Below are 22,077 nucleotides of genomic sequence, written 5' to 3' on the forward strand. Positions count from 1 at the left end.
GCTGATGTAAAACCATGATACTTTGCTTTGGAAACTTTTGACAACTTTTGCATAATCTTCAGCAGCAAACTAGATGAACCACAAAAACCACAAACCAGATAAGATTTGAACTTCAATGTGCTTTCCCAAACTCACAGTTATGACATTTTGGCTGTATTTAGTAGAAAATTGATAAATGTTAATAAAGTTGGCTACACTGAGTCTGACCTTAACTTCTCTAAGATATTGAATAACACTGTGACAGCATTAAGAGTCAGTAGAAGCAGAGGCTTTATCTTTATTGGGTTAGGGGATATAATTACTATTTTTGTTTGTTTTGTTTTGTTTGTTTTTTTTAATCAGAGTTTCTAAGCCTTTATTATTTGTCAGGTTAAACACTGGAAGGAAAAAGACAAAAGAGAAAAAAAAAGAAAAAAGAAAAAAAAAAAGAAAATGATAAATGTAATTTTGTAAGTTTCCCAGACATGAAGACGTTAGAAGGACTTTTGTAACTCGGTATACTGCATAAGGGTGGATACCATTTGCAATTTTTCAGATTGACCTCTTCCATCATAAATTTGGTCTTTAATTGTAGGTAAGTGTGAATAAAATGCAATTAAAATTTCAAAAATAGTAAATATTATTGACTTGAAAACCAAAGCTAGCATACAGGCTTTAATTCTAGCATGTCTTTATGCGTTATTTTATGAAGCAGCTAAATTCAGTGAATGCTTGCAGACCACTGACAGAATGTAAAATAACAACGTCACTTCTTTTCACTACATCCTAGATTTATCATCATTTGCTTGCATGTCTAGAACACTGTCACCTTTATTTTTATCTTGACCTTTATGACCACATCCTTTTTATAGTGTGAATATGCAGCTTGTGATATCTTGGTCAATCATGCTATCTTTTGTGGTTCCAGATCTTTTGCAGTGCCTGCATTGCAACACAGTTTGTCACATTAATCTGTATTTCTTCCATACTTCTGTTTATTGCAAGTGAATAGTGTTTTACATTAACTTAATAAATTTATATTTTTATTTACTAATTAATTAGTTAATTGTTTATTTGTTGTCTACATGATGTAGACCAATTTCACTGGTTAAAAAAAAAAAAAAACATCAGTACTGTTTGTTTCTTTTTAAACTGAAGTGAATTCAATTTAGTGTCTACTGTACCATACCACAGACTGCTGAACTAAGGCACTGATAAACACACGGTCACTTTTCAGTTGTCAGGTACTGGACTGGTCACTGTGTCCATCTCGCCCACCGTCTTCTTTATTAGCACCAAATATGATGTTAATATTTTGATCAACACCAACAACAACAGCAATGGCGATGACGACAATAATGATGATGATGTTGAAGTATTTCACTGTAGCTGTTTTTGTTTAAGTGTACTTTGCTTTTTAAATGAATTTGTTGATTCACAAGAATTCACAAGAAATAAATTAAGAGACGATCAAAGCTTTGGAAAGAAGAAACTTTGCAGAGCATGTGCTACTCCCAGTAGTCAGTAAAGATGTGGTTGCTTAGATTTTTTTGTTTTGTAAAATACTACATTATGTTTTCTCTTGCCATATCAATATACCATCAAATGCAATTTTCTGTATTTGTACAGCTCAACTGTTGCCTTTGTCTAATTCTTCATTATAGCCAGCAGAGGGCAGCAGACATTCTTATACGTCATCATCTTGGCTGGGTGGTTACCTTTAACCTGGTCACAATCTTCATCCTCAGCTCGGTATATTCATCTGTCATTGCATGTGCCAAGTTCATCTGGTTCATTTCCTCTACTCTCTTCTACTAGGGTTGGCTCATTATTTCAGTATTGCTCAATATTGTTCCTATTGTGCTGTGACCCAGGGGTAGGCAAGCACACAGCAGGTATCTCCTATTAATGTTAATGCACTGAGCTACTACTGGTGGTGTTTCTTGGTCAATGTGTTGGCTTTTTCCTCAACCATAGTTCCCAGATGCATTGCATATAACTCCTTTTACCAGGTTGGTTGGCACAGTAACACTGAATTAATTCAACATTATCAGCCTTTTTCCAGTACCCCAGTTCTCGTCAGTATATCCTCAAAACTTGACTCGAACAGTCCTAATACCAGCAATGTCTGAGCTGGCTTCACTTACATGCCCCCCACACCCTGTTGGATAATAATTTACACAATGTTTAATATTTACTTTATCTTGTCAGTTTGATATATGACAGGCTCATTGCACCTTCTTGTGTAATTCTGTTCTTGTTGGTGGATTATTTTGGAGGTTTATACCTTTATAAATACATATAATCTCTAATTTTGTGTGTTTATTTAAATTTAGATTTTATACAAAAAGAAAAAAACAACCAAAAAAAGTGATGAATGACCTGAGATTTTTTGCTGATTTTTTTTTACTCTTGATACAGCCTAATGACACTATCTCCGAGCTCTACAGCCAACTAGATTAACCACAGAAATAACATTTTCCCAGATTAAGATTTACTGTAATTAGACAACAAACATATATCCATCTTCATGATAAAAAGAAATTAAATCTCCTTTCCTTTCAAAGGTTTTACATATCAGAACAAAATAGTAAAAAAAAAGATCTGGTCTAAAAATAAACACATTAAGGCAAGGCAAGGCAAGGCAAGTTTATTTGTATAGCACAATTCAACAACAAGGTGATTCAAAGTGCTTTACAGAGACATTAGAAACAAGAACAAATAAAAAGCATGATTAAGGCTTCACTCTCCTTTCATTTCACACAGCACTTTACTAAAGCTCCTTGCCAGTCAATTATATATATATATATATATATATCATATATTATGTATGCATCCAGTCTTTACATTACTGCCACTGTGGCCGCAATCAGGTATTGTTGCTGAAAGCTGCACTTCCTTCAATCAACACATGATGCGATGTCATGACCGCGTAGACATAAGTGACGCTTCAAGCACAAATGCATGGGTCAGTCTCACAGTGTCTGGGTGTGTCTGTCTCCTTTTAACAATGACTGGAACTGGACAAGCTGAGAGTCCAGCAGTTTTTTTTTGCTTTTTCTGGTGATTTGTGCATGCGAATTGTGGCTAAACCGCTGGTGTTTGTAAGCTGAATGGAGAGCAGCTCACAAGCCAAAGTACCGTTGGTCTGCTCTCACCGCTCTGAGATCAGTTAGGATCTATGGAAACACAGCTAGCATTAGCATGTCCTGGCCTGTTGGGTGCCCTGGGCAACCGCCCATGTCGCCCATATCAAAAACCGCTCAGAGCAATTACATTTTCTTGTTAAACCCAGGGTTACAGAGCTCAAGCCTATCCTAGCCGTCATAGGGTGCGCACCAGGGTGCACTCTTAAAACTACCCAGCCAACCTTGAAACCTGATCTCATCTCATCTAATAACTGCATCATGCTGAGCGAAGACTGCATTTTTTTGTTTCTGACTCCAGGGGAACCTTTTTACTGTCCCCTAAATCATTTACCGGTGATTTATTGCGTTAAAATGAGCTAAATGACATCACAATAATATTGTCACTACAGCAACTTTGCTACAATTACATGTCTGCTGAGAAATATTTGAAACATTTATTTATTCTGCATCTACATAAAACACAAAGCGATTTAAACGTACAACTACAATAACAGTGTGTCAAAGCAAAGATTTATGTAAGACTTAACAATGCTTTTTCTTGAGAATCTCGTTGATCCAGTCAAGGTGTTTTGCGATATCCACATAAACATTGGGTGCATCCGGGTAGTCACATCTGCCCCATTTGTTGAAAGAAACAACTCCAACAGCTGTACCATTACAGATCAGAGGGCCACCAGAATCACCCTTTGAGGGTTATTCAAGAGAAAACATTTTTTATACACTGTTTCAAGTACACATGAGTTAGCAGTTAATCTTAAAAATCAAACAAATAAAAAAAAAAAACATACCTGACAGAACCCTTTGTTTGTGCCATAACCACCAGCACAAATAAGACCATCCGGAAGACCCGGCCAGTTCTCCCTACAGACCTCTGGGCTGATAACAGACACATCCACTACTCTCAACTGGTGAACTAATGGACCGCCAGTTTTTGTCAAACCCCACCCAGCCACAAGGCATCTTTCATTTTCCTTTAGCTTTATTTCAGAAGAGGGAAGTTTAATAATTTGGATGCTTTTGCTTGGTTGGACTTCACTAGAAAGCTGGGAACAGATTAAGAGATTGTATATGCAAATGTTCTAGAGATCACAAATATGTCTTCTGTATATTAAGTGAAAAAAAAATCGACTTACTTTGAGTAGCATGATGTCATTCCCATTTCCAACACCTATATAATATGGGTGTATGCATTTCATGATTACATCTTTCACGGTGTCAGCAGGCTTGCTGAGATCGTGGGTGCCAAGAACTATTCTCCTTGGATTCCTAAATAAGTTGCAAGTCAGAGATAATCAGTAGGCTTTCTAAACGGTAATGGTTATCTGTGTTTGTGTGCGTGTGTGTATAATTTTAAGGGAGAAATTGTGACATACATTGTGCAGCAGGTGAAAAGTGTTGCATATTAATATTAATAGGAACTTCTGAAATGATTTCTTATCACATGACCCACAAATTACCTGCAGGATTGATTACTTACCCTTCATCACAGTGTGCAGCAGTGACCACAAAGTCCTCACTTACAAGAAAACCTCCACAACTGTGGTCATAGTTGTTCTGCACCGAGGCCATATACAACAGTGAGTTCTCGGGAGCTTTTTCCCCATTTATAATTTCACTTCCAAGTGCTAAAGACATCAGAAGATAATCAAAATGAGTTAAAAGTGTCAATATTCAGCTTGCAGATGGCTAAAAGTATTTGTATAGTGTGGCTTACCATTTTGTCCAAGGCACGTCAAAACATGAATTAGCATAAGTTGGTGCAAAGCATACATCTTGGCAGAAAGATATTCGTTCTGTCACTATGGAACTGTGTAGCAAACCCTTTTATGTGGTTTGCACTGACTGATCCCTATCCATTTTATCGCAGCTGCAGTGACTTCCTTTGGTAAATGTGGTAACTTTCCAAAACAAACACTTCCAGTTATCAGCACTGTTCAAAACTAGTTATTAAATGTATACCTCTTTCTCAGTAAAGGTCCTTCAGCATGACACTTTTTGGTAACACACACATAATGACTCTTAAGCATTAGTAAGGTATCAGTAAGTACTTAATACTGGTGGTGGTCAGAGGGCCCGGTGGCGCCAGTGTCCGGCAGCCTCGCCTCTGTCAGTGCGCCCCAGGGTGGCTGTGGCTACAATGTAGCTTGCCATCACCAGTGTGTGAATGTAGTGTGAAGCGCTTTGGGGTCCTTAGGGGCTGAGTAAAGCGCTATACAAATGCAGGCCATTTTAATTCATTATTTATAAAGCATTAGTATGCATGTGAAGGTTCTCAGTCATCCAGGTCATCGTATGCAGTTTTTTAGTATGCAGTTTATGAGAACAGATAAGTAATATGTTCATTGCATCACAAACAGTAATCGGAGACAGTTACTAGTTGTTAAGTATTTTGTGACCTCATCTAAAGTGAGGACTATTTTTGCCTTATAAAGCATTTATAAAAGTAAATGAAAGTACCTCAAGAGTTGAACAAGTCTCAGCTATCTTCACAACAGAAAAGTGATACAGACAAAGCACAAAGAGATACACAACATACAAATGTATTGCTAGATGCAAACATAGCACACCTGAGATTTGAAGAACAAATGTAGCTAGGCCCACAGTCGAAGTTTGAAAAAAGGGGCTTACGAGAGAAAGATACATGAAGTCGTTAGAGCTATAGGGTACTTTAACATAATTATACTAAGGCTTCTTCGTTTAAAATAAAATATGGCTAAGGTCATCAAAAAACACATACCAAAAACATGCTGTATTTAAGCTTATAAACCAAACGAAATATTTATATCTGTGTTGGAGTGAAATGGTTAAATGTTGCCATTATTGTACTTAAATTTGTAAGTCTTGGTTCAAACTGTATGATCCAAGACATTCCTTTTTTTCTGTCCCCCTCCCCAGCCTGTTGAATGGAGGGGGAGGCTGTAGTGTTTATTATAGAGACACATCCTATGTGAGGGCTCTGTTTTCTTGTTTAGTAAGCTTCCTGCCCTTTTGACCCTTTTGGTGAGCAGGAGGTCACACACACACACACACACACACACACACACACACACACACACACACACACACACACACACACACCTAGTGCCTTGTCTTTTATAACCATAAGGGGGTTTTACAGTGGGTGTTTGTGTAAACTGTGTGTCACAGAAATAAAAGGCTGCAGGAGAGATGGTTCTTCAAAGTGGTCTAACACCGAGGGCAGAAGGGCTGCTCTGAGATCCTTCCCTTGCTAGCATGTGAAAAACTGGTTGAGCTGTTTGTCTTGCTTTGTTAACGGGAATACGTTTCTGAACTGGGGCCTGTGAAAGCGCAGACCCAACCATCTGTATTTGTAAATTACATACTAAGGAGTAGTAATGCTTTAAATAATGATAAATTAAGCACTTAGTAATACTTTACTAATGCAGAATTGTGTGTCAAAAGTGTTGCCACTTTTGTGTCTCCTACTGCATTACTGAATAAAGCTTACAGTTAGGGCTGGATCAGGTGATCTTGAACCATACTTCAGTTATGCTAATAGTCTAAGTCATCTAATGCACTGAATATTTTTTTTCCGCTCACCTCTTAACATTCTCAGTGTGATTACACACTATCTGTTATATGACGCTCTTCTCTTTCTCCCCACCCCCAACAAGGCAGACTTCATTAGACTAGTTCTGTTGAACTTTTCTTCCTCTTAAAAGGGAGTTTTTCTTTCGCACTGTCTGCAAGCGCTTGCTCATAAGGGTACATCTGATAGTTGAGGTTTTCTTTCTATTATTATATGGTCTTTCCCTACAATACAAAGCGCAACTGTTTGCAGCAACTGTTTTTGTGAGGTGGTGCTATATAAACAAAACTGAATTAAACAGAACAAGTGTGATAAGCCAGGCAGGTGAGATTTTTTACTTAGTTTGAAACCACAGGCTGAGGCTTTTCTGTATAAAGTTAGTGTATAAAGTTTGCATGTTCTCCCCTATACACAGGTTCTCTCCTGTTACCCCCCACAGTCTAGACGCATGCTTGTTAGGTTACTTGGCAATTCTCAATTGGCCATACGTCTGACTTTGTGAATGCATGGCTGTCTGTGGTAGCCATGTGACAAACTTGTGACTTGTCTTTCACCAGTAGGTGGCAGTATTTTACAAGATAGTGTTAGCATATTTGCGCTTGTAATCAAAAAAAGTATTTGCCAGATTTAGCCAAATAAAAAAAACTGAGCCAAAGACAGAGTCAAAGTGAAAGAAAATTTGTGAACTGAATTTAATTTGTGGACCCCAAACTGCAGCAAGTCCTCTGAGGCAAAGTCAAGCCTGTGGGTGATAAAATAGGTGGGTTAAACTTTTCTTCAATCAAATAATTAGGGTAGAAGACCTATCCAACACTGCTTTGTTAAGTGTTGGACTAGTCACTCTTCCATCTTTTGTTTCTTACATCTTTCTCATTAGATCCAAATTTGTCATTTTTAACCAAATTTTGTTAAAGTTTACATAAATATCTTAAAAACTATGATAATTGTATTAACGATTAATCATGGCAGTCAAAACACGTAGCTCACGTAGCTTTTGTTTGCCCCTGTGTGCATCAGCGAGTATCAGTACAGGAGAAAAAAAAATGTTTGAAGTAAGCTTTCTCAGAGTATTCAGTTAGCATTTTGTATTTTTTTAGATCTCAAAGAAGATATAAAAAAGACGTTAGTTGGACTTCATCTGAGACAAAAATGACCTCTACAGTATTCTTGTTTCTTATTGTTTTGTAAACTAAGACTATTACAAAAGGAAATTAGACAGAAAATTTGGGATAGATTTTTATTGATATTTTGTCACACTGGTAATGACAGACAGCCATTATATTTTTATTCATTTATCTTTTGCTTCTACAGTAGCAACACAAAAACACATTTTTAGGAAGATGTTGCAGTTAGCAGAATCCAATTGATCCACTTAAGGTGTTTGGAGATGTCTGTGTAGATATTGGGTACATCTGGATAAGCACAGTTGTAATTTTTGTTGAAAGAAGCAAGACCAACAACTAACCCGTTGCACACCAGAGGACCACCAGAATCACCCTGTCAGGAAGAAATAGGGAAAATATCCATTTCATATTTAATTTAGGTTGTTTGGGTAATTGTCAACAAGAAACAAGCATACACATTCAATGAAAGAACAGAAGCCATACCTGACAGAATCCTTTGTCTGTGCCGTATCCACCTGCACAGATAACACTGGCAGAAAGACCGGGCCATTGTTCCCTACATACATATTGGTTGATGACGGACACGCTCACCACTCTCAGGTCATCAATATTTTCACCCCCAGTTCTATTTCTTCCCCAACCAGCCACCTGGCACACTTGATCTGCTTTTACGTTCATTTCAGCACACGGAAGTTGAATTATTTGTACTTTGCATCCGAGCCGAGCTTTCCTAGACAGCTGGAGAAACACATTAGAAAGAAAAAAATCCCAAATTCTTAATTCCATAACATATTAGCAGTGTTATTAGAATTGAAATCATTAAATCAACAATTATGGCATTTGAAAGTGTTGATTGTATGAATACATACTTACTTTAAGGAGCATGATGTCATTACCCCACCAAATGTTAGAGTAAGAGGGGGGCTTAAATTTTTTTTCAATATTTATTTGATAACCCTTCTTGATATTGTGGCTGCCAAGGACAACATGTGTGGGGTTTCTGAAGGAAGACAATCATTAAGAGCCATCAATTAAATTGATGTAGTTACACGAGTCAAAGAGGTCATCACGAGAAGACTGATTACTTACTCAACGTCACAGTGTGCAGCAGTTACCACAAAGTCTTCAGTGACAAGAAAACCTCCACATATATGGCCATCAATGTTCTGCACTGAGACCACATACTGCATTGAGTTCTCTGGGGCCTTTTTCCCATTTATGATGTCACTACCATGTACTACAACAAAAAAAAAAAAACGTCAAAATTAGGCTGATGCTCCATTAAATGATCACTGAAAAACAACCAAGGATTGTGATTCTTACCAATTTGTCCGAGACATCTCAGAACATAGATGAGCAGAATGTTTTGCAGACCTTGCATCATGGCAGTTAATTTGTAATTGTAGGTGTGTCAAGATGACCCTTTTATACGGCTAGTTTCCACTGTTGGCATGTATCAGCACAATCTTTTGTGTTTTGACTTCTAACCACATCCTTTGCTCAAGTAAGCGTGCAAGTTCTGCATTTGTATTATCCTTGCATGATCTAGTTCGTCCTAATTACTTTACCTCAGCAGTCTGAAACAGATTGTATTATGAGTGTTATGAGAAGGTTTATTATTCTGACATTATTTATTCTTTATTTTCTTACTTATGACACCGTTTTGCATTCACTTTTAGTATGAGTTTGGGATTTGACACTTGATTTGGTGCTTTCAGTATTATTATACGGACCTTCTGCTCTTCTGTAGATACAAATCAAATAGCTTTTGTTCTATGCAAGGACATTTTTTTCCCCCATGCTTTTCGTGCTTTCTATCTAACATTCACTCACGAGTGGCTGTATCAAGTTAGTATCTTGCCCAGGATATTTGGTAAGTAGACTGGATCATACAGGGGTTGAACCACTAACCTTCCAATTAGCAGGTGACCTGCTCTACCTAGTGAGCCACAGCCACCCCACAGTCTGTTAGCCTTGTGTTGTAAGATGCGACTAATTGCTTGTAATTAACACTTAACTTGTAATGTTGACATTATTTGGATAATGTCAATATAATAAATAGACCAAGTAATTAATAAGCTACTGCTGTAGCAAATATCTATTTCTATTTTAGACAGAAGCAACATTATTACCAGATCAGTATCAGTATTTCTTTTATAGTTATGGCTGTAGCTCACTGACCTATCATGTCCATATTCTGTATTTGTTAGATTTAAGGCCTGGTTTGTAAACACAGTTTGTATCATTTGGCTTCTGGCTTAATTCCAGTAATACTTGACAGTTAGGACTCAATTATTCCCATCTTCCTCAAGGACTGTCAGGTCCAATTCACCTTAGAGTTGAATACTAATGTAATTGGTTAACTGAATTCAGAAATAGTTATATTTATTTGTTTTTAATTTCAGTTTATTTGGACTATAATGTCTCAGATTTTTATGAAAATGGTTCACACACATTGCGAGAGTTGTAGTTTATTTAATCTAACAAGTAAAGAAGGCAGATGCAAGGCTTCTTTGCCGTAGGAACACTTGACACAGTGATATTTTGCATCAAACTATGAACTGCAAGAACCGGAGATAAGATTATAATTTAAACTGTGCCTATAGTCATGATTATGGAACTGTTGCAAAAGTTAGTAGAAGAACATGTGCATACACAAATATTGACACGTTCTCATGAAAAAAGGATTCGTTCTATTTTTGCCAGAATATTGCAGTATGCTGCCGCCAATACTGGTGTAGAGTGGGGTCATCTTAGCGACACATTAAAATTTGACTTAGGTCCCCCAAGGTCTTCAAGGCCAAATTAATGGTTTATTAGTCAAAAATTGACAAAAAGTACGCTTGTTGTGTGTGGTGTGTTGATATATTACTCCAATATTTCTCACAGCTGGCCAAGGTAATGCCATTCAAGTAAAATTATTCACTGCGTAATGACATGATTCAAGTAGTCTTGTGGAATGGTCTAAAAAGAATCTCATTTTAAATGTGTATAAGAACATAGATGGTGTTTCAATTTCGACAGAAGAGGACAACAACATGACCCGCATCCTTACCGGGACAAGAGGTTGATCCAAGAAAAATGCAGACTGCAATAGAGAAGATGAGCAAGCTCTATTTTCTGAGGGAGATGAACTCTTTGATATGTGCAGCAACATGATGGAGATTTTCTATCACTTAGTTGAGCACCATCTACTTCCTAATCAATATAAAATGATTAAGAAGTGGACTCATCTTTCAAGCTCTTATGAATATGTTCATCCTCACTGTTTGTGAAGTTAAACAAGTTAAGCAAGTAAAACCTTGCTCTATATCATTTGTCATCTTTCTGTTATTTAGAGTTTTGGTAGTGCAACAGCATTTCTTCAAATTCCTTAATGAACCACAGAAACCAGTTTTCATCTTCAGCGTGGGTATCAGAATCAGTGGTCTTCCAGTCAAAGTAAAAAAAAAAAAACCCAATGCAATCTAAAGTGACACATTTCCTGCTTTAAAAAGTCAGTGGTTAGTGTAGCTACATTGAGTAATTCATAAACTAAAAGCAAACGTCATCCAGTTCCACAAACTTAGAAGCAATGGCACCAGCAGAGTATGCCAGTTATCATTATTTTATTTACTATTAAGGTCACTTCTAACAGCTGCTAACTGAAAAGCTATTTCCACTCATTACTGCACGTCATTGGTTTCATATTAACAGTCAGCCTAATGGCAAAAAGAGTTTCTGTTATATGGCTTTTTTTTCTACATACCGAGACCTCCTGACATACCACAAATGTTATAAATTTGTCACAGTCACTGAAACTAACACTATATATATATATATAAGAAACTGAAAGTTAAAAACTCAGAAATAGAGTAGCAGTACAACCAAAAAACGTTTTTAAAAAAACATCTCTTGTCTTTTTAACATTTCTTTTACAACCCATCCTTCACCTTGACGAACACTACAGTAAAGCATCAATTGAAGATGACTTTTCTAATGCATAATAGAAAAGAAATTCTATCATTCTTAGATCACGGATACTTATGAGCTCACTGAAACAGTTTTGTCACTTCTGATACACTATGACTAAACCACAGAAACACATCTCACAGTTACCAGATTCTGTTAGAGCAATCAGTATTCTCAAAGTATAGAATTAGTGCATTTACATTGGCTGAACAAAAATGAACAAATAGTAGGTTACTCATAACTACTGCCATTACATTTTTCCATTACAGTTTTTTACAGCCGCTAGGACACATGTCCCAATACTTAGGTCACTTTTGCAAAACTCTTCACACAATCCTCCTAACTGACCGTCAGCTTGGCAAAGCAGTTCATTTCACATTCAAAATGCACTACAACTACCAAAACACTTCATTCAGGTCTCACATAAACTCATTCTTCCAGAACACTAGCAAAGGTTGACAGCCGACAAACACACTTTGTCACCCACAGAACAATGACCTAAAAAACACTAACAACATGTAGCATTACAGTGTTTTCTTGTGTAAAACAAGGACACATCTCTGTTTATAATTTCAATATATGTTACTGGAATGAATCAGACATCATGCAGAATTCGTTAATATTTGTTTATGTATTTTTATCTTTTTGCACTAAGAAATCCCAAAATACAAGAATTTGTATACACACCATCCACTGATACACATACAATAGTAATGCTAATCTACTCGGTCTTCTCCATTTGGCCACAGGTTCTCATCCACATCACATCTCATGTCATCTAGGGCAATACACCTAGGAAAGAATCTCCTGGCTGCCAGAATTGAAGGAGTTGAACAATTGAAGGAGTAACACCTGTGTAGATGTTCATCTACAATGAGAATAAGCTGTGGCTGGTTAAACTGCATTTTTAGATTTAAAATATGTTTCAATAAAATATTGTTGTTGAATTTTGCTGTCTTTTCAAGTTTTTTCTTAAAAGTTTATCAAACTTTATCAAGAGTTACATGGCTGTAGCCTGTCATGTCTGTTAGAGGTTGATAGACAAGATACCCTGAACAGGTCATCAGTCTCTTGCAAGGCTGGCAGAGAGACTGTTTGCTTACTGTACAGCTACAGTTTGTTACTTAACCTAATAACCGTGTCTCTGAACTGTGGGAGAACATGCAAAACTGCAAAGAAAGACCCCAGCCAACCAGGAACCTTAAAAAATAAAGCTTCTTCTCTCACCCCCATTCTCTGCGACCTGCTGGAGCGGGGGGGCTAGGAGGAGGAGTTGGCCGTCCGACTGCGGTCTGGAGTGTGGGGCCTTCCTGCTGCTGCGGAGTCAGGGCGGTCTGCCTCCCCCCACCGCAGGGAAAAGGGTAACACCACCTGGGTCTGGGTGCAGTTCCCCCTCCAGGGGCAAGGGTACCTAGACCCGGTTTGTAGAGTACGCTTGGGGAGTGTGATCGTGTGTACAGCGTCTCTTTATGTCTGTCTCCACGTTGGTTGAGTGTGGAGTAAGTGCATATTAGAGCATGAGGGTGGGAATGGATGTTTGTATATGTGTGTGCCTGTATGTCTGTGTCTATATGTCAGGTTGGGTGTCAGGCGCCACCTCTCTGGGGACATCTCAGGCCCTCCAAAGTTTGGAGGCCTATCTCCCCCTACCACCACTTCCCCTGCCAGTGGCGGACTCCCTCAGACATCGGTGCGTTGGTGGTTCTTTGTGTCTGGGGATGGGCGTCCAGGTACACACCGGCTCACTCCTTGGCGGCCGCTTATCGGGGCCTGGAGCCTGGGGCTCGCTCGGGCCACTTCGGAGGTGGGGTGCCCACGGCCTCTCGGCCTGGGGCTCGGTCACTCAGGCACGGCTGGCTGCCGGCGGAGCTCACGGGCGCGTCACTGCAACTCCCCCTGGCTTCTGCTCCGCGGCTGCTGAGTGAGCCCTCATCTGGGACTCTGCTTCATGCCCTGGAGGACGGGGCTGTGAAAAAAAAAAAAACAAGCGCGTCCATGCTCACAGGTGTACACACGGGTGATCACACCCACAAACTACACCCTTTTTGGCTCCTACCTCAAAGCACACTGTGTTCTGTTGATCTTATGTGCTGCACAATAATGTTTAATATTTAGTATTTACTGTCATATTCCCATATATCATTGTGATGTTGTTTATTCTATTACTCTTGTTCTCTTCTGCTTGTTTTCTTTTTTCTTTCTCAGCAGGTGATCCAGGTGATTGATATATGCATTTTTTTTTTCTCTGCTCATTCTGTTGGTTTTTGTCTTTTGCCCTTCTCCCCCGTCCCTCTTCTCAGCTGTTTCTCTTTCCCTCTTTCTTTCTCCCCTTCTTTCCCCCAGTCAAGTCTGTCCCGTATTCAGTAAGTGAAAATAAAATAAACAATAAAAGGTGAATCAAATGGACCATTACGGCAAGGCTGGGATGGTCAGTTTGGTAAAGTAAATCCGTTGGGCATCTTTCTTTGCCTTTAGACAACAATTCTGATGGCAAAAGAGCCAAACGGGACAGGCGCAAAAAAAAAAGAAAAAAAAAAGCTTCTTTTAGTAAGACAGTAATGCTAAACACTACGCCACCATGATGTCCGACCAAAATGCTGAATTTTCTTGTTTGTTTTTTTTTACTGTACGCACAGCTGTAGTAAAATGTTCTGGTAAGACACTGTCCTCTACTGGTGAATAGTTTAGTTGATTTTTACAAATCTGATTACAAACAACTGCCTTCAGCAGGCAAACAGTGATATACAATGATTACTTACGATTATAAAACATCAGCAATCAAAATATGTTCTAAAAATGCTGCAAATGTTATAATTCTAAAACAGCTTGATATTCATCATCACCGTGGTTTCATCCACTGCAAACATTTCTATGAATGTACTGTGGATATATCTTCCATTCATTTTTGCCAGCATTCTATTTTATTGAACTACACACCATTGTATTTACTTAAGCTATTTTTTAAAATATAAAAATATAAATATAAATGTGCCATATAAATGTGTTTAAATTAATTTTTAACCATATATTTTCCAAATCTGGGACTGAATAATCTTATCTTAATAATGCAATATTATAGAACGCTTGGGTAGTTAATTTAATTTTAAAGCTGAAGAGAGAGTACTATCAAACTGGGAAGGATCTCAGTCACCCAGGTCATGGTAGTTTGAGGAACTTGGAAAGAAAGTGACTGAACTTCTTTAGATTTCTGATTCACCTTTTATCCAAGAGTCTTCTTCTGAATTTAAGATGGAACTGAAGAAGGCTCTTGGATGAAAGCTGAAACATCTTCAAGAAATGGAAAAAGAAGTACTGGATGTCTTTCCAAGTTCCTTAGATTATCTCACTCTTTTTACACACCAATACTATAGAAGGCCTGTTATTAGCTGTTATCTGATAAAGCTGAGGAGACACACACATACTTAGCTTCAGCTGTCTCCAAAAATCAATTACGAATAAAATGAATTGTTACATCTTTATTAATAGTTACAAGTTCCCTTCAAGTAAAGATTCAGAAACAATTTGAAATAAGTTGTCAGTTCACACAGTATGAATTTAGGTTTGTAACAGTTCTGAAACTGAAATGTCTGCATATATCACACCGCGGTTCCATCTTTCCAGATCAAGCCACCCATGTGAAGTGTTGAAAGTCTGCAAGTGGGGTAAACAAAATCTTTGCAGATTGTTCATGTGACAGCTGAGCTGGAAATGAAGTTGTGATCATTAGTTTGCATATAATCATCATGGGTATGAATGCCATAGTAATTTTGGGCTTTTAATCATTTCTTTGAACTTTCTTTCTTTTTTTTTTCTTTTTAAGGTGAAATGATTGTACAACTTTTATGAATTTTGGAAACCAGATTTTGGTGTACAATTTTGAATGCATTGTGGAGTTTCTCTAATCCACTTAGAGTGAAATTGTTATATAGAGGCTTAAATATATACATACCCTCACTTAAATCTTTTAATAAGTGGTGGTGAAGGCTCTACAATGTCTTAATTTGACAAGGTGCAGAGCTATTCTTGCTAGGTCCTCATAACAATGTCCAAGAAACTAATTGAGCCATTTCTAAACAAGCAGATTATCAGTTTAAACAAATTAGTACAATTTACTCTGGTATGTCACCACTTTGGCAAGGTCCAGAGGAAGACCCAAACATCTTCCAAGCCCTCAGGAAACAGGAAATTGGTTAGAATATTAAATACTAATCATGAACCAGCCAGACTTAACCCTGCTATGACCTAGAAACGGCTGAAGCACCAGTTTCACTGTCAATGCCTTCTTTAACCCCTGAGTATAGTGCTATGAATGACACATAAATGATGCTTTTGCACCTTTCATCTTTGTATGCGATAAGCACCAGTAGGATTGTCCTTTATGTGTTATTGGATAATCTCAGATCAGTTTGATGTTGAAAGGAGGATAGCGATGTGAAATAAAAACTCCCCTCAAATATCTTAAACATAAAGTAACAAGCCTGTATGGAATAGAAAGAAGAAAGTACAGAAATGTGTGTAAAAATGCACAATAAAGAGTAAAATGTTGCCAGAGAAATAAATAAATAAAGTATAGATCCCTAAAATTTCTACTAAATTAGAGTAAAGCAGGGTGGTTAAGACTGAGGAAACACTGGCGGTACAATAAATATGAAACAAAACAGATCTAAAATACAACAATTCAAGGGCTAACGACTCTAGAACACGAGTAAATAGAAATAAAAAACAAAGCTAAAAACCCAGAGATCATGACAGAGAGCAAAATGTTTATTTTTGCTTCTACTGTAGTAATGCAAAAATACATTTTTAGGAAGGTTTTGTAGTTGCCAGAACTTTGTTGATCCATTGAAGATATTTTGAGATGTCCGTATAGACATTGGGCACATCTGGGTAGTTACAGTTGTGATATTTGTTGAAAGAAACAATACCAACAGCTAAACCGTTGCACACCAGAGGACCACCAGAATCACCCTGTGAGGAAGGAGGATTTTCAGTTTTCATTTCATATTTAATTTAGGTTGTTCAGCTATTTGTCAACAGGAAACAAGTAGACATAGACAATGAAAGGACAGAAGCCATACCTGACAGAATCCTTTGTCTGTGCCGTATCCACCTGCACAGATAACATTAACAGGAAGACCGGGCCATTGTTCCCTACAGACTTCTGGGTTAATGACGGACACGTTCACCACTCTCAGGTCATCGACAACTGAGCCATCATTTTTAGTTTTTCCCCATCCAGCCACTTGACAAATTTGATTTTCTTCCAAGGTTATTTCAGCACATGGAAGTTGAATTATTTGTACTTTGCAGCCTAGTTGAGCTTTCCTAGACAGCTGTAGACACACAACAGCATTGAATTAGAAATGTCGATGTCTAGTACATTTGTAGTATTTATGTAATCTAAATAAATAAACCATAAATTACATCACCTGTAATGGTTGTTTGTGTAAATATATACTTACTTTAAGGAGCATGATGTCCTCACCCAGCCAAACATCATTAAAATTGCTGGGTTTGAATTTCCTTTCGACGATTATTTTTATATCACTGCCCTGCTGGAGATTGTGGTTGCCAATAACAACATGTGTGATGTTCCTGAACAAGTAATCATTGAGATGTGGTGAATATGTTTAAGAAAACTATTTTAATGGTGCGCATCAGAGACTGCCTCACAAGAAAACATATTACTTACACAGTGTCACAGTGTGCAGCGGTTACAACAAAGTCCTCAGTGACAAGAAATCCTCCACATACATGACCCTTGCTGCTCTGTACAGAAGCCATATACAACATTGATTTATCTGGCGCTTTTTTACCATGTATGATGTCAGTTCCATATCCTGCAAAAAAATGGAAAATAAAGTAAGCCAAAACACTGTAAATGTCACATTAACACGCTCTTATGACTCTCAAATGACACACTTTCTCTGTGTATATACATAGTTTCTCTTTCACATATTTTGTCAATAGCAGGGATAGTGATAATGGGCAGAGAATAATATTAATGTCATTCTTACCTAGTTGTCCCAGACATGTCAGAACATAGACCAGCAGAAATGCATGCAGACTTTCCATGTTGCCACTGAAACAGCCTCCGGGGGTGTCAAGGAGACCCTTTTATACAGCAGTTTGCTGTGTTGTCAAGTATGATTATCATCGTTCTTATTTTGACTTATAACCACATCCTTTATTCGGTGTATGTGTGCCCTTCATTTGGAACCTTGGTGTTATCGTGCTTATCATAACTGCACAGTACCTCGCCAGTCTTAACCACATTCTGTGTCTTTTTAGACCTCCTCTTCTTCTATAATCACTAATCAAGTCAGATCGATTTAATCAGTAAAAACAGACATTTTAATTCTTTTATAAAAACCAAAGTCTGTCAGAATGATCGATTGGTTGTTCTCTCTGAATTACTTTCTTTCCTTTTCTTGCCTTACTTCGTTCTTACTAGGCTACTGTAGACCTGCTTCTCTTCACTGTTTGTAAGTAAGTGTTTTATGAGTGGTTTATATGTCATTGATATTGCTGAATGTAATGTGTTCCCCAAAGTAAGTTACGGTTAATCACATAACATTTTTAAGCAACGCACTAATGTAAATGTTGAATAGTTCCTGGACTGGTTCTCACGCGGCACTTTTCTCCTCTACTTGAGGTATGTTGTTTGAAGCACTCACAGCACTTTAAACAACATACCACATTCACCCATTCATTCATACAGGCACTTTTTTTTCTATGCTCAAGTGCTGTTTACACTCTGCATACATCTGAGAGTAACTTGGGTCTAGTAACTTGCCCAAGCGTATTTGGCATGCAGCGTGCTATTATATTAAATTCAGTAATTCACTAAATTCAGTAATCACATTACTGTTACAATGATGTAAGTTCTGGCATTGCAAAGATTCTGAACTCACGGGCATGAATGTCAAATGGAAAGATATCTTTTTTTTAATGCACACTTGCACTGCAATCACAGTAAAGCTATTCTGAGGTGACTACACCTGTAGTATCACTTCTTGTAAGACAAGCTTTTCGTGCCCTCTTTTCCAGGCAAACTTAGATATCAGATTAGATGGTGACAGTTTTAAACCCACAGATATAAGAGCGGTACAGCTGCAGTTCTATTTTTTTAATCTCAGCTTTTGAACACTGTTTTCGAAACCTTATACCCTTTTGGATACTGCTGATCAACAATTCATAAATGAATAACACAAAGGGCACATAGCTATTTTTTTTATGTAGCTCAAAGGTCACTGAAAAACTTTACATTCACTGTGACGAAGTATAACTGAACCACAGAAACCACAGATAACAAATTTCATGTAGAACGTCAATGTTCTCAATATCACAGTGATGAAAGTGAAATATTAAAATATAAGCTTACTACTAAATAGTAGTAAGGGGGCACACCTTACAGTTTTTCTCAAATGCTAAAACACATGTCACAAACGTTACCACCAGGTCCCCCAATGTCCAAACACAACACCCTTCTCTAAAGCTACATAAACACAACCACACCTTCCCACTGCAAAACTCAAACTCCCACACCAAGAGAGCAGCTCGAAGCTGTCAAAACTGTAAACACTATACACAGCATTACACACTACAGCAAAACAATTGAAAACACAATGCTCAATTTGTGAGAAGGTTCTTTGTTTCATAACTGCCAATGCATATTTTAGAAACTATACAGTAACGGATCGTCGTAGATCTCTGCAGAGGATTAGGCATTTAGATTTGTGAGTTTCATATGAGTAGTATAAATCTATAGAAAATCCTGCATGTACGTACACTACTGTAACACAACTCAATGCAAAAACAGAACCTATTGCACACAACAGTAATCTTGAAAACATGAACAGGGTGTGAAGTTTTTTTACGTCATTCACACCACACACACACCACAATCACTGTGCGGCATCATGTCGCTGAGCTGTTGCTCGCATCTCGTCCGTAATGATGGTGCGAGGTTGTCTTGCTCTCCCTCCTGGACCTTCTCCTCTCCCATGTTGGCCTTCTCCTCTTCCTCGTTGGTCGCTCCTCTTCCTCCTCTCATTTGAACTCCTCTTCCTCATTGGCCTGCTCCTCTTCTTCCAGGGCCAGCTCTTCTCCCTCCTCTGCATCAAATTCCTCTTCCCCTGACTCTGCCTTCATCCATTGTGTTTGTTTGGAATCTTCAGCATACTGTGCACTCTGAACTTGCTTTTACATGTGGGTACAGCATTAGCAACAAGTGTCTTCAATTTTGAGTCATTGTGTGTAGTGAATGACGCCAGGTGTGTTCCCTGTGTTCAAAGATTGGTGACTGTGGCAAGCATTTTGCATCACATGGGCTTTCATTTGAGGATATGAGCAGAGTTGTTTTGCAACATGTGTTTTAGCAAGGAAAAATGTGTTTAGATTTATGAGTACAGAGGGTTGTGTTTTGTGACTTGTGTCTTCATGTGACATGTGTTTATGGTACTGGAATATGGTGGCTACATTTAGTAAATGTGTTTAGACTACTGGTCATTTGGGTTACAGGATTGGCTTTTGTGTTTTAACATTTGAGAAAAACTGTAATATATTTACATGTTTATATGTTATGTTCTAAGTAAATTTAAAGATTTAACATTTCTTACTCCAGTAGTTGGTGCTAGTATGAAAGAGAGCCACCTCTTCTGACTTTACTGACTTCAGAGTGACTTTGTGTTGACCTCACATGTCACAAAGCCACTGGAGAGATTGGCTCTCATCAGTTCACAAGTGGAAAATGTTCATGACCCCCTTCAGTTTGCTTACCAGGCTCTTGTAGGGGGTGGATGATGGCATTATTTACATGCTGTAGCACTCTCACTCTCAGCCAGATGATATTGGTGACATTGTGAGAGAAAGCGCTCTAGATGGATGTCACCACTCCAACTATGTCCTAGATTTCTAGTAATCTGTCAGAGAAACCTTAGTTTGATGTTCTGGTTAATGAAGTTTTACACTACCTCACATTATAAACCTTGTATTATGGGCCTCTAATGTGATGGGCCAAGACAAACATTCTGGAAATACTTTGTTTGTTTGGTGACCTGGATGAACTGCTTCAGGCAGGAAGAGCATGGTGATGATTGCGTGATATAAGATAAGGTGTCTTATACCATGGTCTGCAAAGCTTGAAACACTTTCATAGCATTATCTGACAAGAATGTGATGAGTTCAGCAAATGTTGTTAGATCAAAGCTGTTGTTTTTCTTTTTTGCTCCACTTTTTTTTTGGTTCCCTTTTACACTGCTACAACTAGATGACTAAGAGAAACCACAGCGTCAGTCTTCAGGTTTTACCACCTTTGCTTTTGCATGTGTTATGGTGGCATGTGCAAGTAATTTCTTAATTCCTGACTGCCAGCAGTGTGTGTGTGTGTGTGTGTGTGTGTGTGTGTGTGTGTGTGTGTGTGTGTGTGTGTGTGTGTGTGTGTGTGTGTGTGTGTGTGTGTATTTGAAAAATGCATACACCTGACTAACTGGTGATACTTTTGACTGGTGTGAAGATGTTAGTGTGGTTGTTTGTTAAATGGGAAAGGAATATTAAAAGAGGCTAAATGAAATTTGTGAATCAGAGATTTGTATATAATTTCCACACGATATGCACAAAGAAGACAGATTTTGGAAGCCCGAAAAAATAATAACTATCTATTATTTTATATATTTATTGTAAAGTTGTCAGTCTATCAGTATGTTATTTACCATAGTAATATGGTAAATGTGATGCAACTGACAGATATTATCTCTATTTTATTAGTTATTTAATTCTCCATTTATATGATTTTTTGTTCTCTGATACTTTTACTGCATTGTTTAATTAATTTTAATCCATGTTAGGTCTCCTTCTCTAGGTTTTTATGCATGCTACTACATGTGCAGTTGCACCAAAAAACCCAAAACAAAAAAGCATTGTTCTTTAATGCAGATATATGATGTACAACCACAGTTGTACATAATCAAAAAAGCAGAAAGGCAAGCAGAGAGGACCTCATATTTTACCCATATTTTATTCACAATAGAGCACAAAAATATACAAAACATTTCAACTGAGAAAATGCACCAGTTTGAGAATTTTATGGCAAATATTTTCATTAGCAAGAGAGTGTGTGGAGGTCATAATTAATTATCTAATTATTAGCAACAGTAGACTAACAAGATGTTAACAGTACCTTTATATAAAAGGCTGTAAATTGTCTGTGAAAGAAAAACAATCTAGGTGCTTCATTTTGGTGGTGGTCATCTTACAATAATGAAGCAGTCATCTTATTGCCCTTGAAAGGTATAAAGCTATCCACCAAGCTATTTTCTTCTTA

The 22,077-nt window shown here is 37.8% G+C and overlaps 3 protein-coding genes across 3 annotated transcripts; all 3 read right to left on the reverse strand.

Moving 5' to 3' along the window:
• Positions 1 to 2,694: 2,694 nt before the first annotated feature.
• Positions 2,695 to 4,918, reverse strand: LOC146546475 (mast cell protease 2-like). The gene is made up of 5 exons (XM_085266335.1): positions 4,843 to 4,918; positions 4,606 to 4,753; positions 4,262 to 4,394; positions 3,917 to 4,171; positions 2,695 to 3,812 (listed from the first exon to the last, which is right to left on the reverse strand). Exons 1-5 carry the CDS (start codon positions 4,898 to 4,900, stop codon positions 3,651 to 3,653), a joined length of 756 nt encoding a protein of 251 aa, XP_085122461.1. The 5' UTR covers positions 4,901 to 4,918; the 3' UTR covers positions 2,695 to 3,650.
• Positions 4,919 to 7,910: 2,992 nt separating this feature from the next.
• On the reverse strand, positions 7,911 to 9,186 carry LOC146546476 (serine protease 1-like). The gene is made up of 5 exons (XM_085264512.1): positions 9,126 to 9,186; positions 8,892 to 9,039; positions 8,676 to 8,802; positions 8,286 to 8,540; positions 7,911 to 8,175 (listed from the first exon to the last, which is right to left on the reverse strand). The coding sequence occupies exons 1-5, from the start codon at positions 9,184 to 9,186 to the stop codon at positions 8,011 to 8,013; spliced, it is 756 nt and encodes a 251-aa protein (XP_085120638.1). The 3' UTR covers positions 7,911 to 8,010.
• A 7,370-nt stretch (positions 9,187 to 16,556) lies between these two features.
• On the reverse strand, positions 16,557 to 17,828 carry LOC146546477 (duodenase-1-like). The gene is made up of 5 exons (XM_085264502.1): positions 17,771 to 17,828; positions 17,446 to 17,593; positions 17,216 to 17,348; positions 16,832 to 17,086; positions 16,557 to 16,721 (listed from the first exon to the last, which is right to left on the reverse strand). Exons 1-5 carry the CDS (start codon positions 17,826 to 17,828, stop codon positions 16,557 to 16,559), a joined length of 759 nt encoding a protein of 252 aa, XP_085120628.1.
• Positions 17,829 to 22,077: the final 4,249 nt, after the last annotated feature.

The sequence above is a fragment of the Mchenga conophoros genome, linkage group LG23 (genome assembly GCF_057382185.1).
Source record: "Mchenga conophoros isolate Kocher_MC1m ecotype Shallow Benthic linkage group LG23, M_conophoros_male_GT1.1, whole genome shotgun sequence".
NCBI classification, from domain to species: Eukaryota; Metazoa; Chordata; class Actinopteri; order Cichliformes; family Cichlidae; genus Mchenga; species Mchenga conophoros.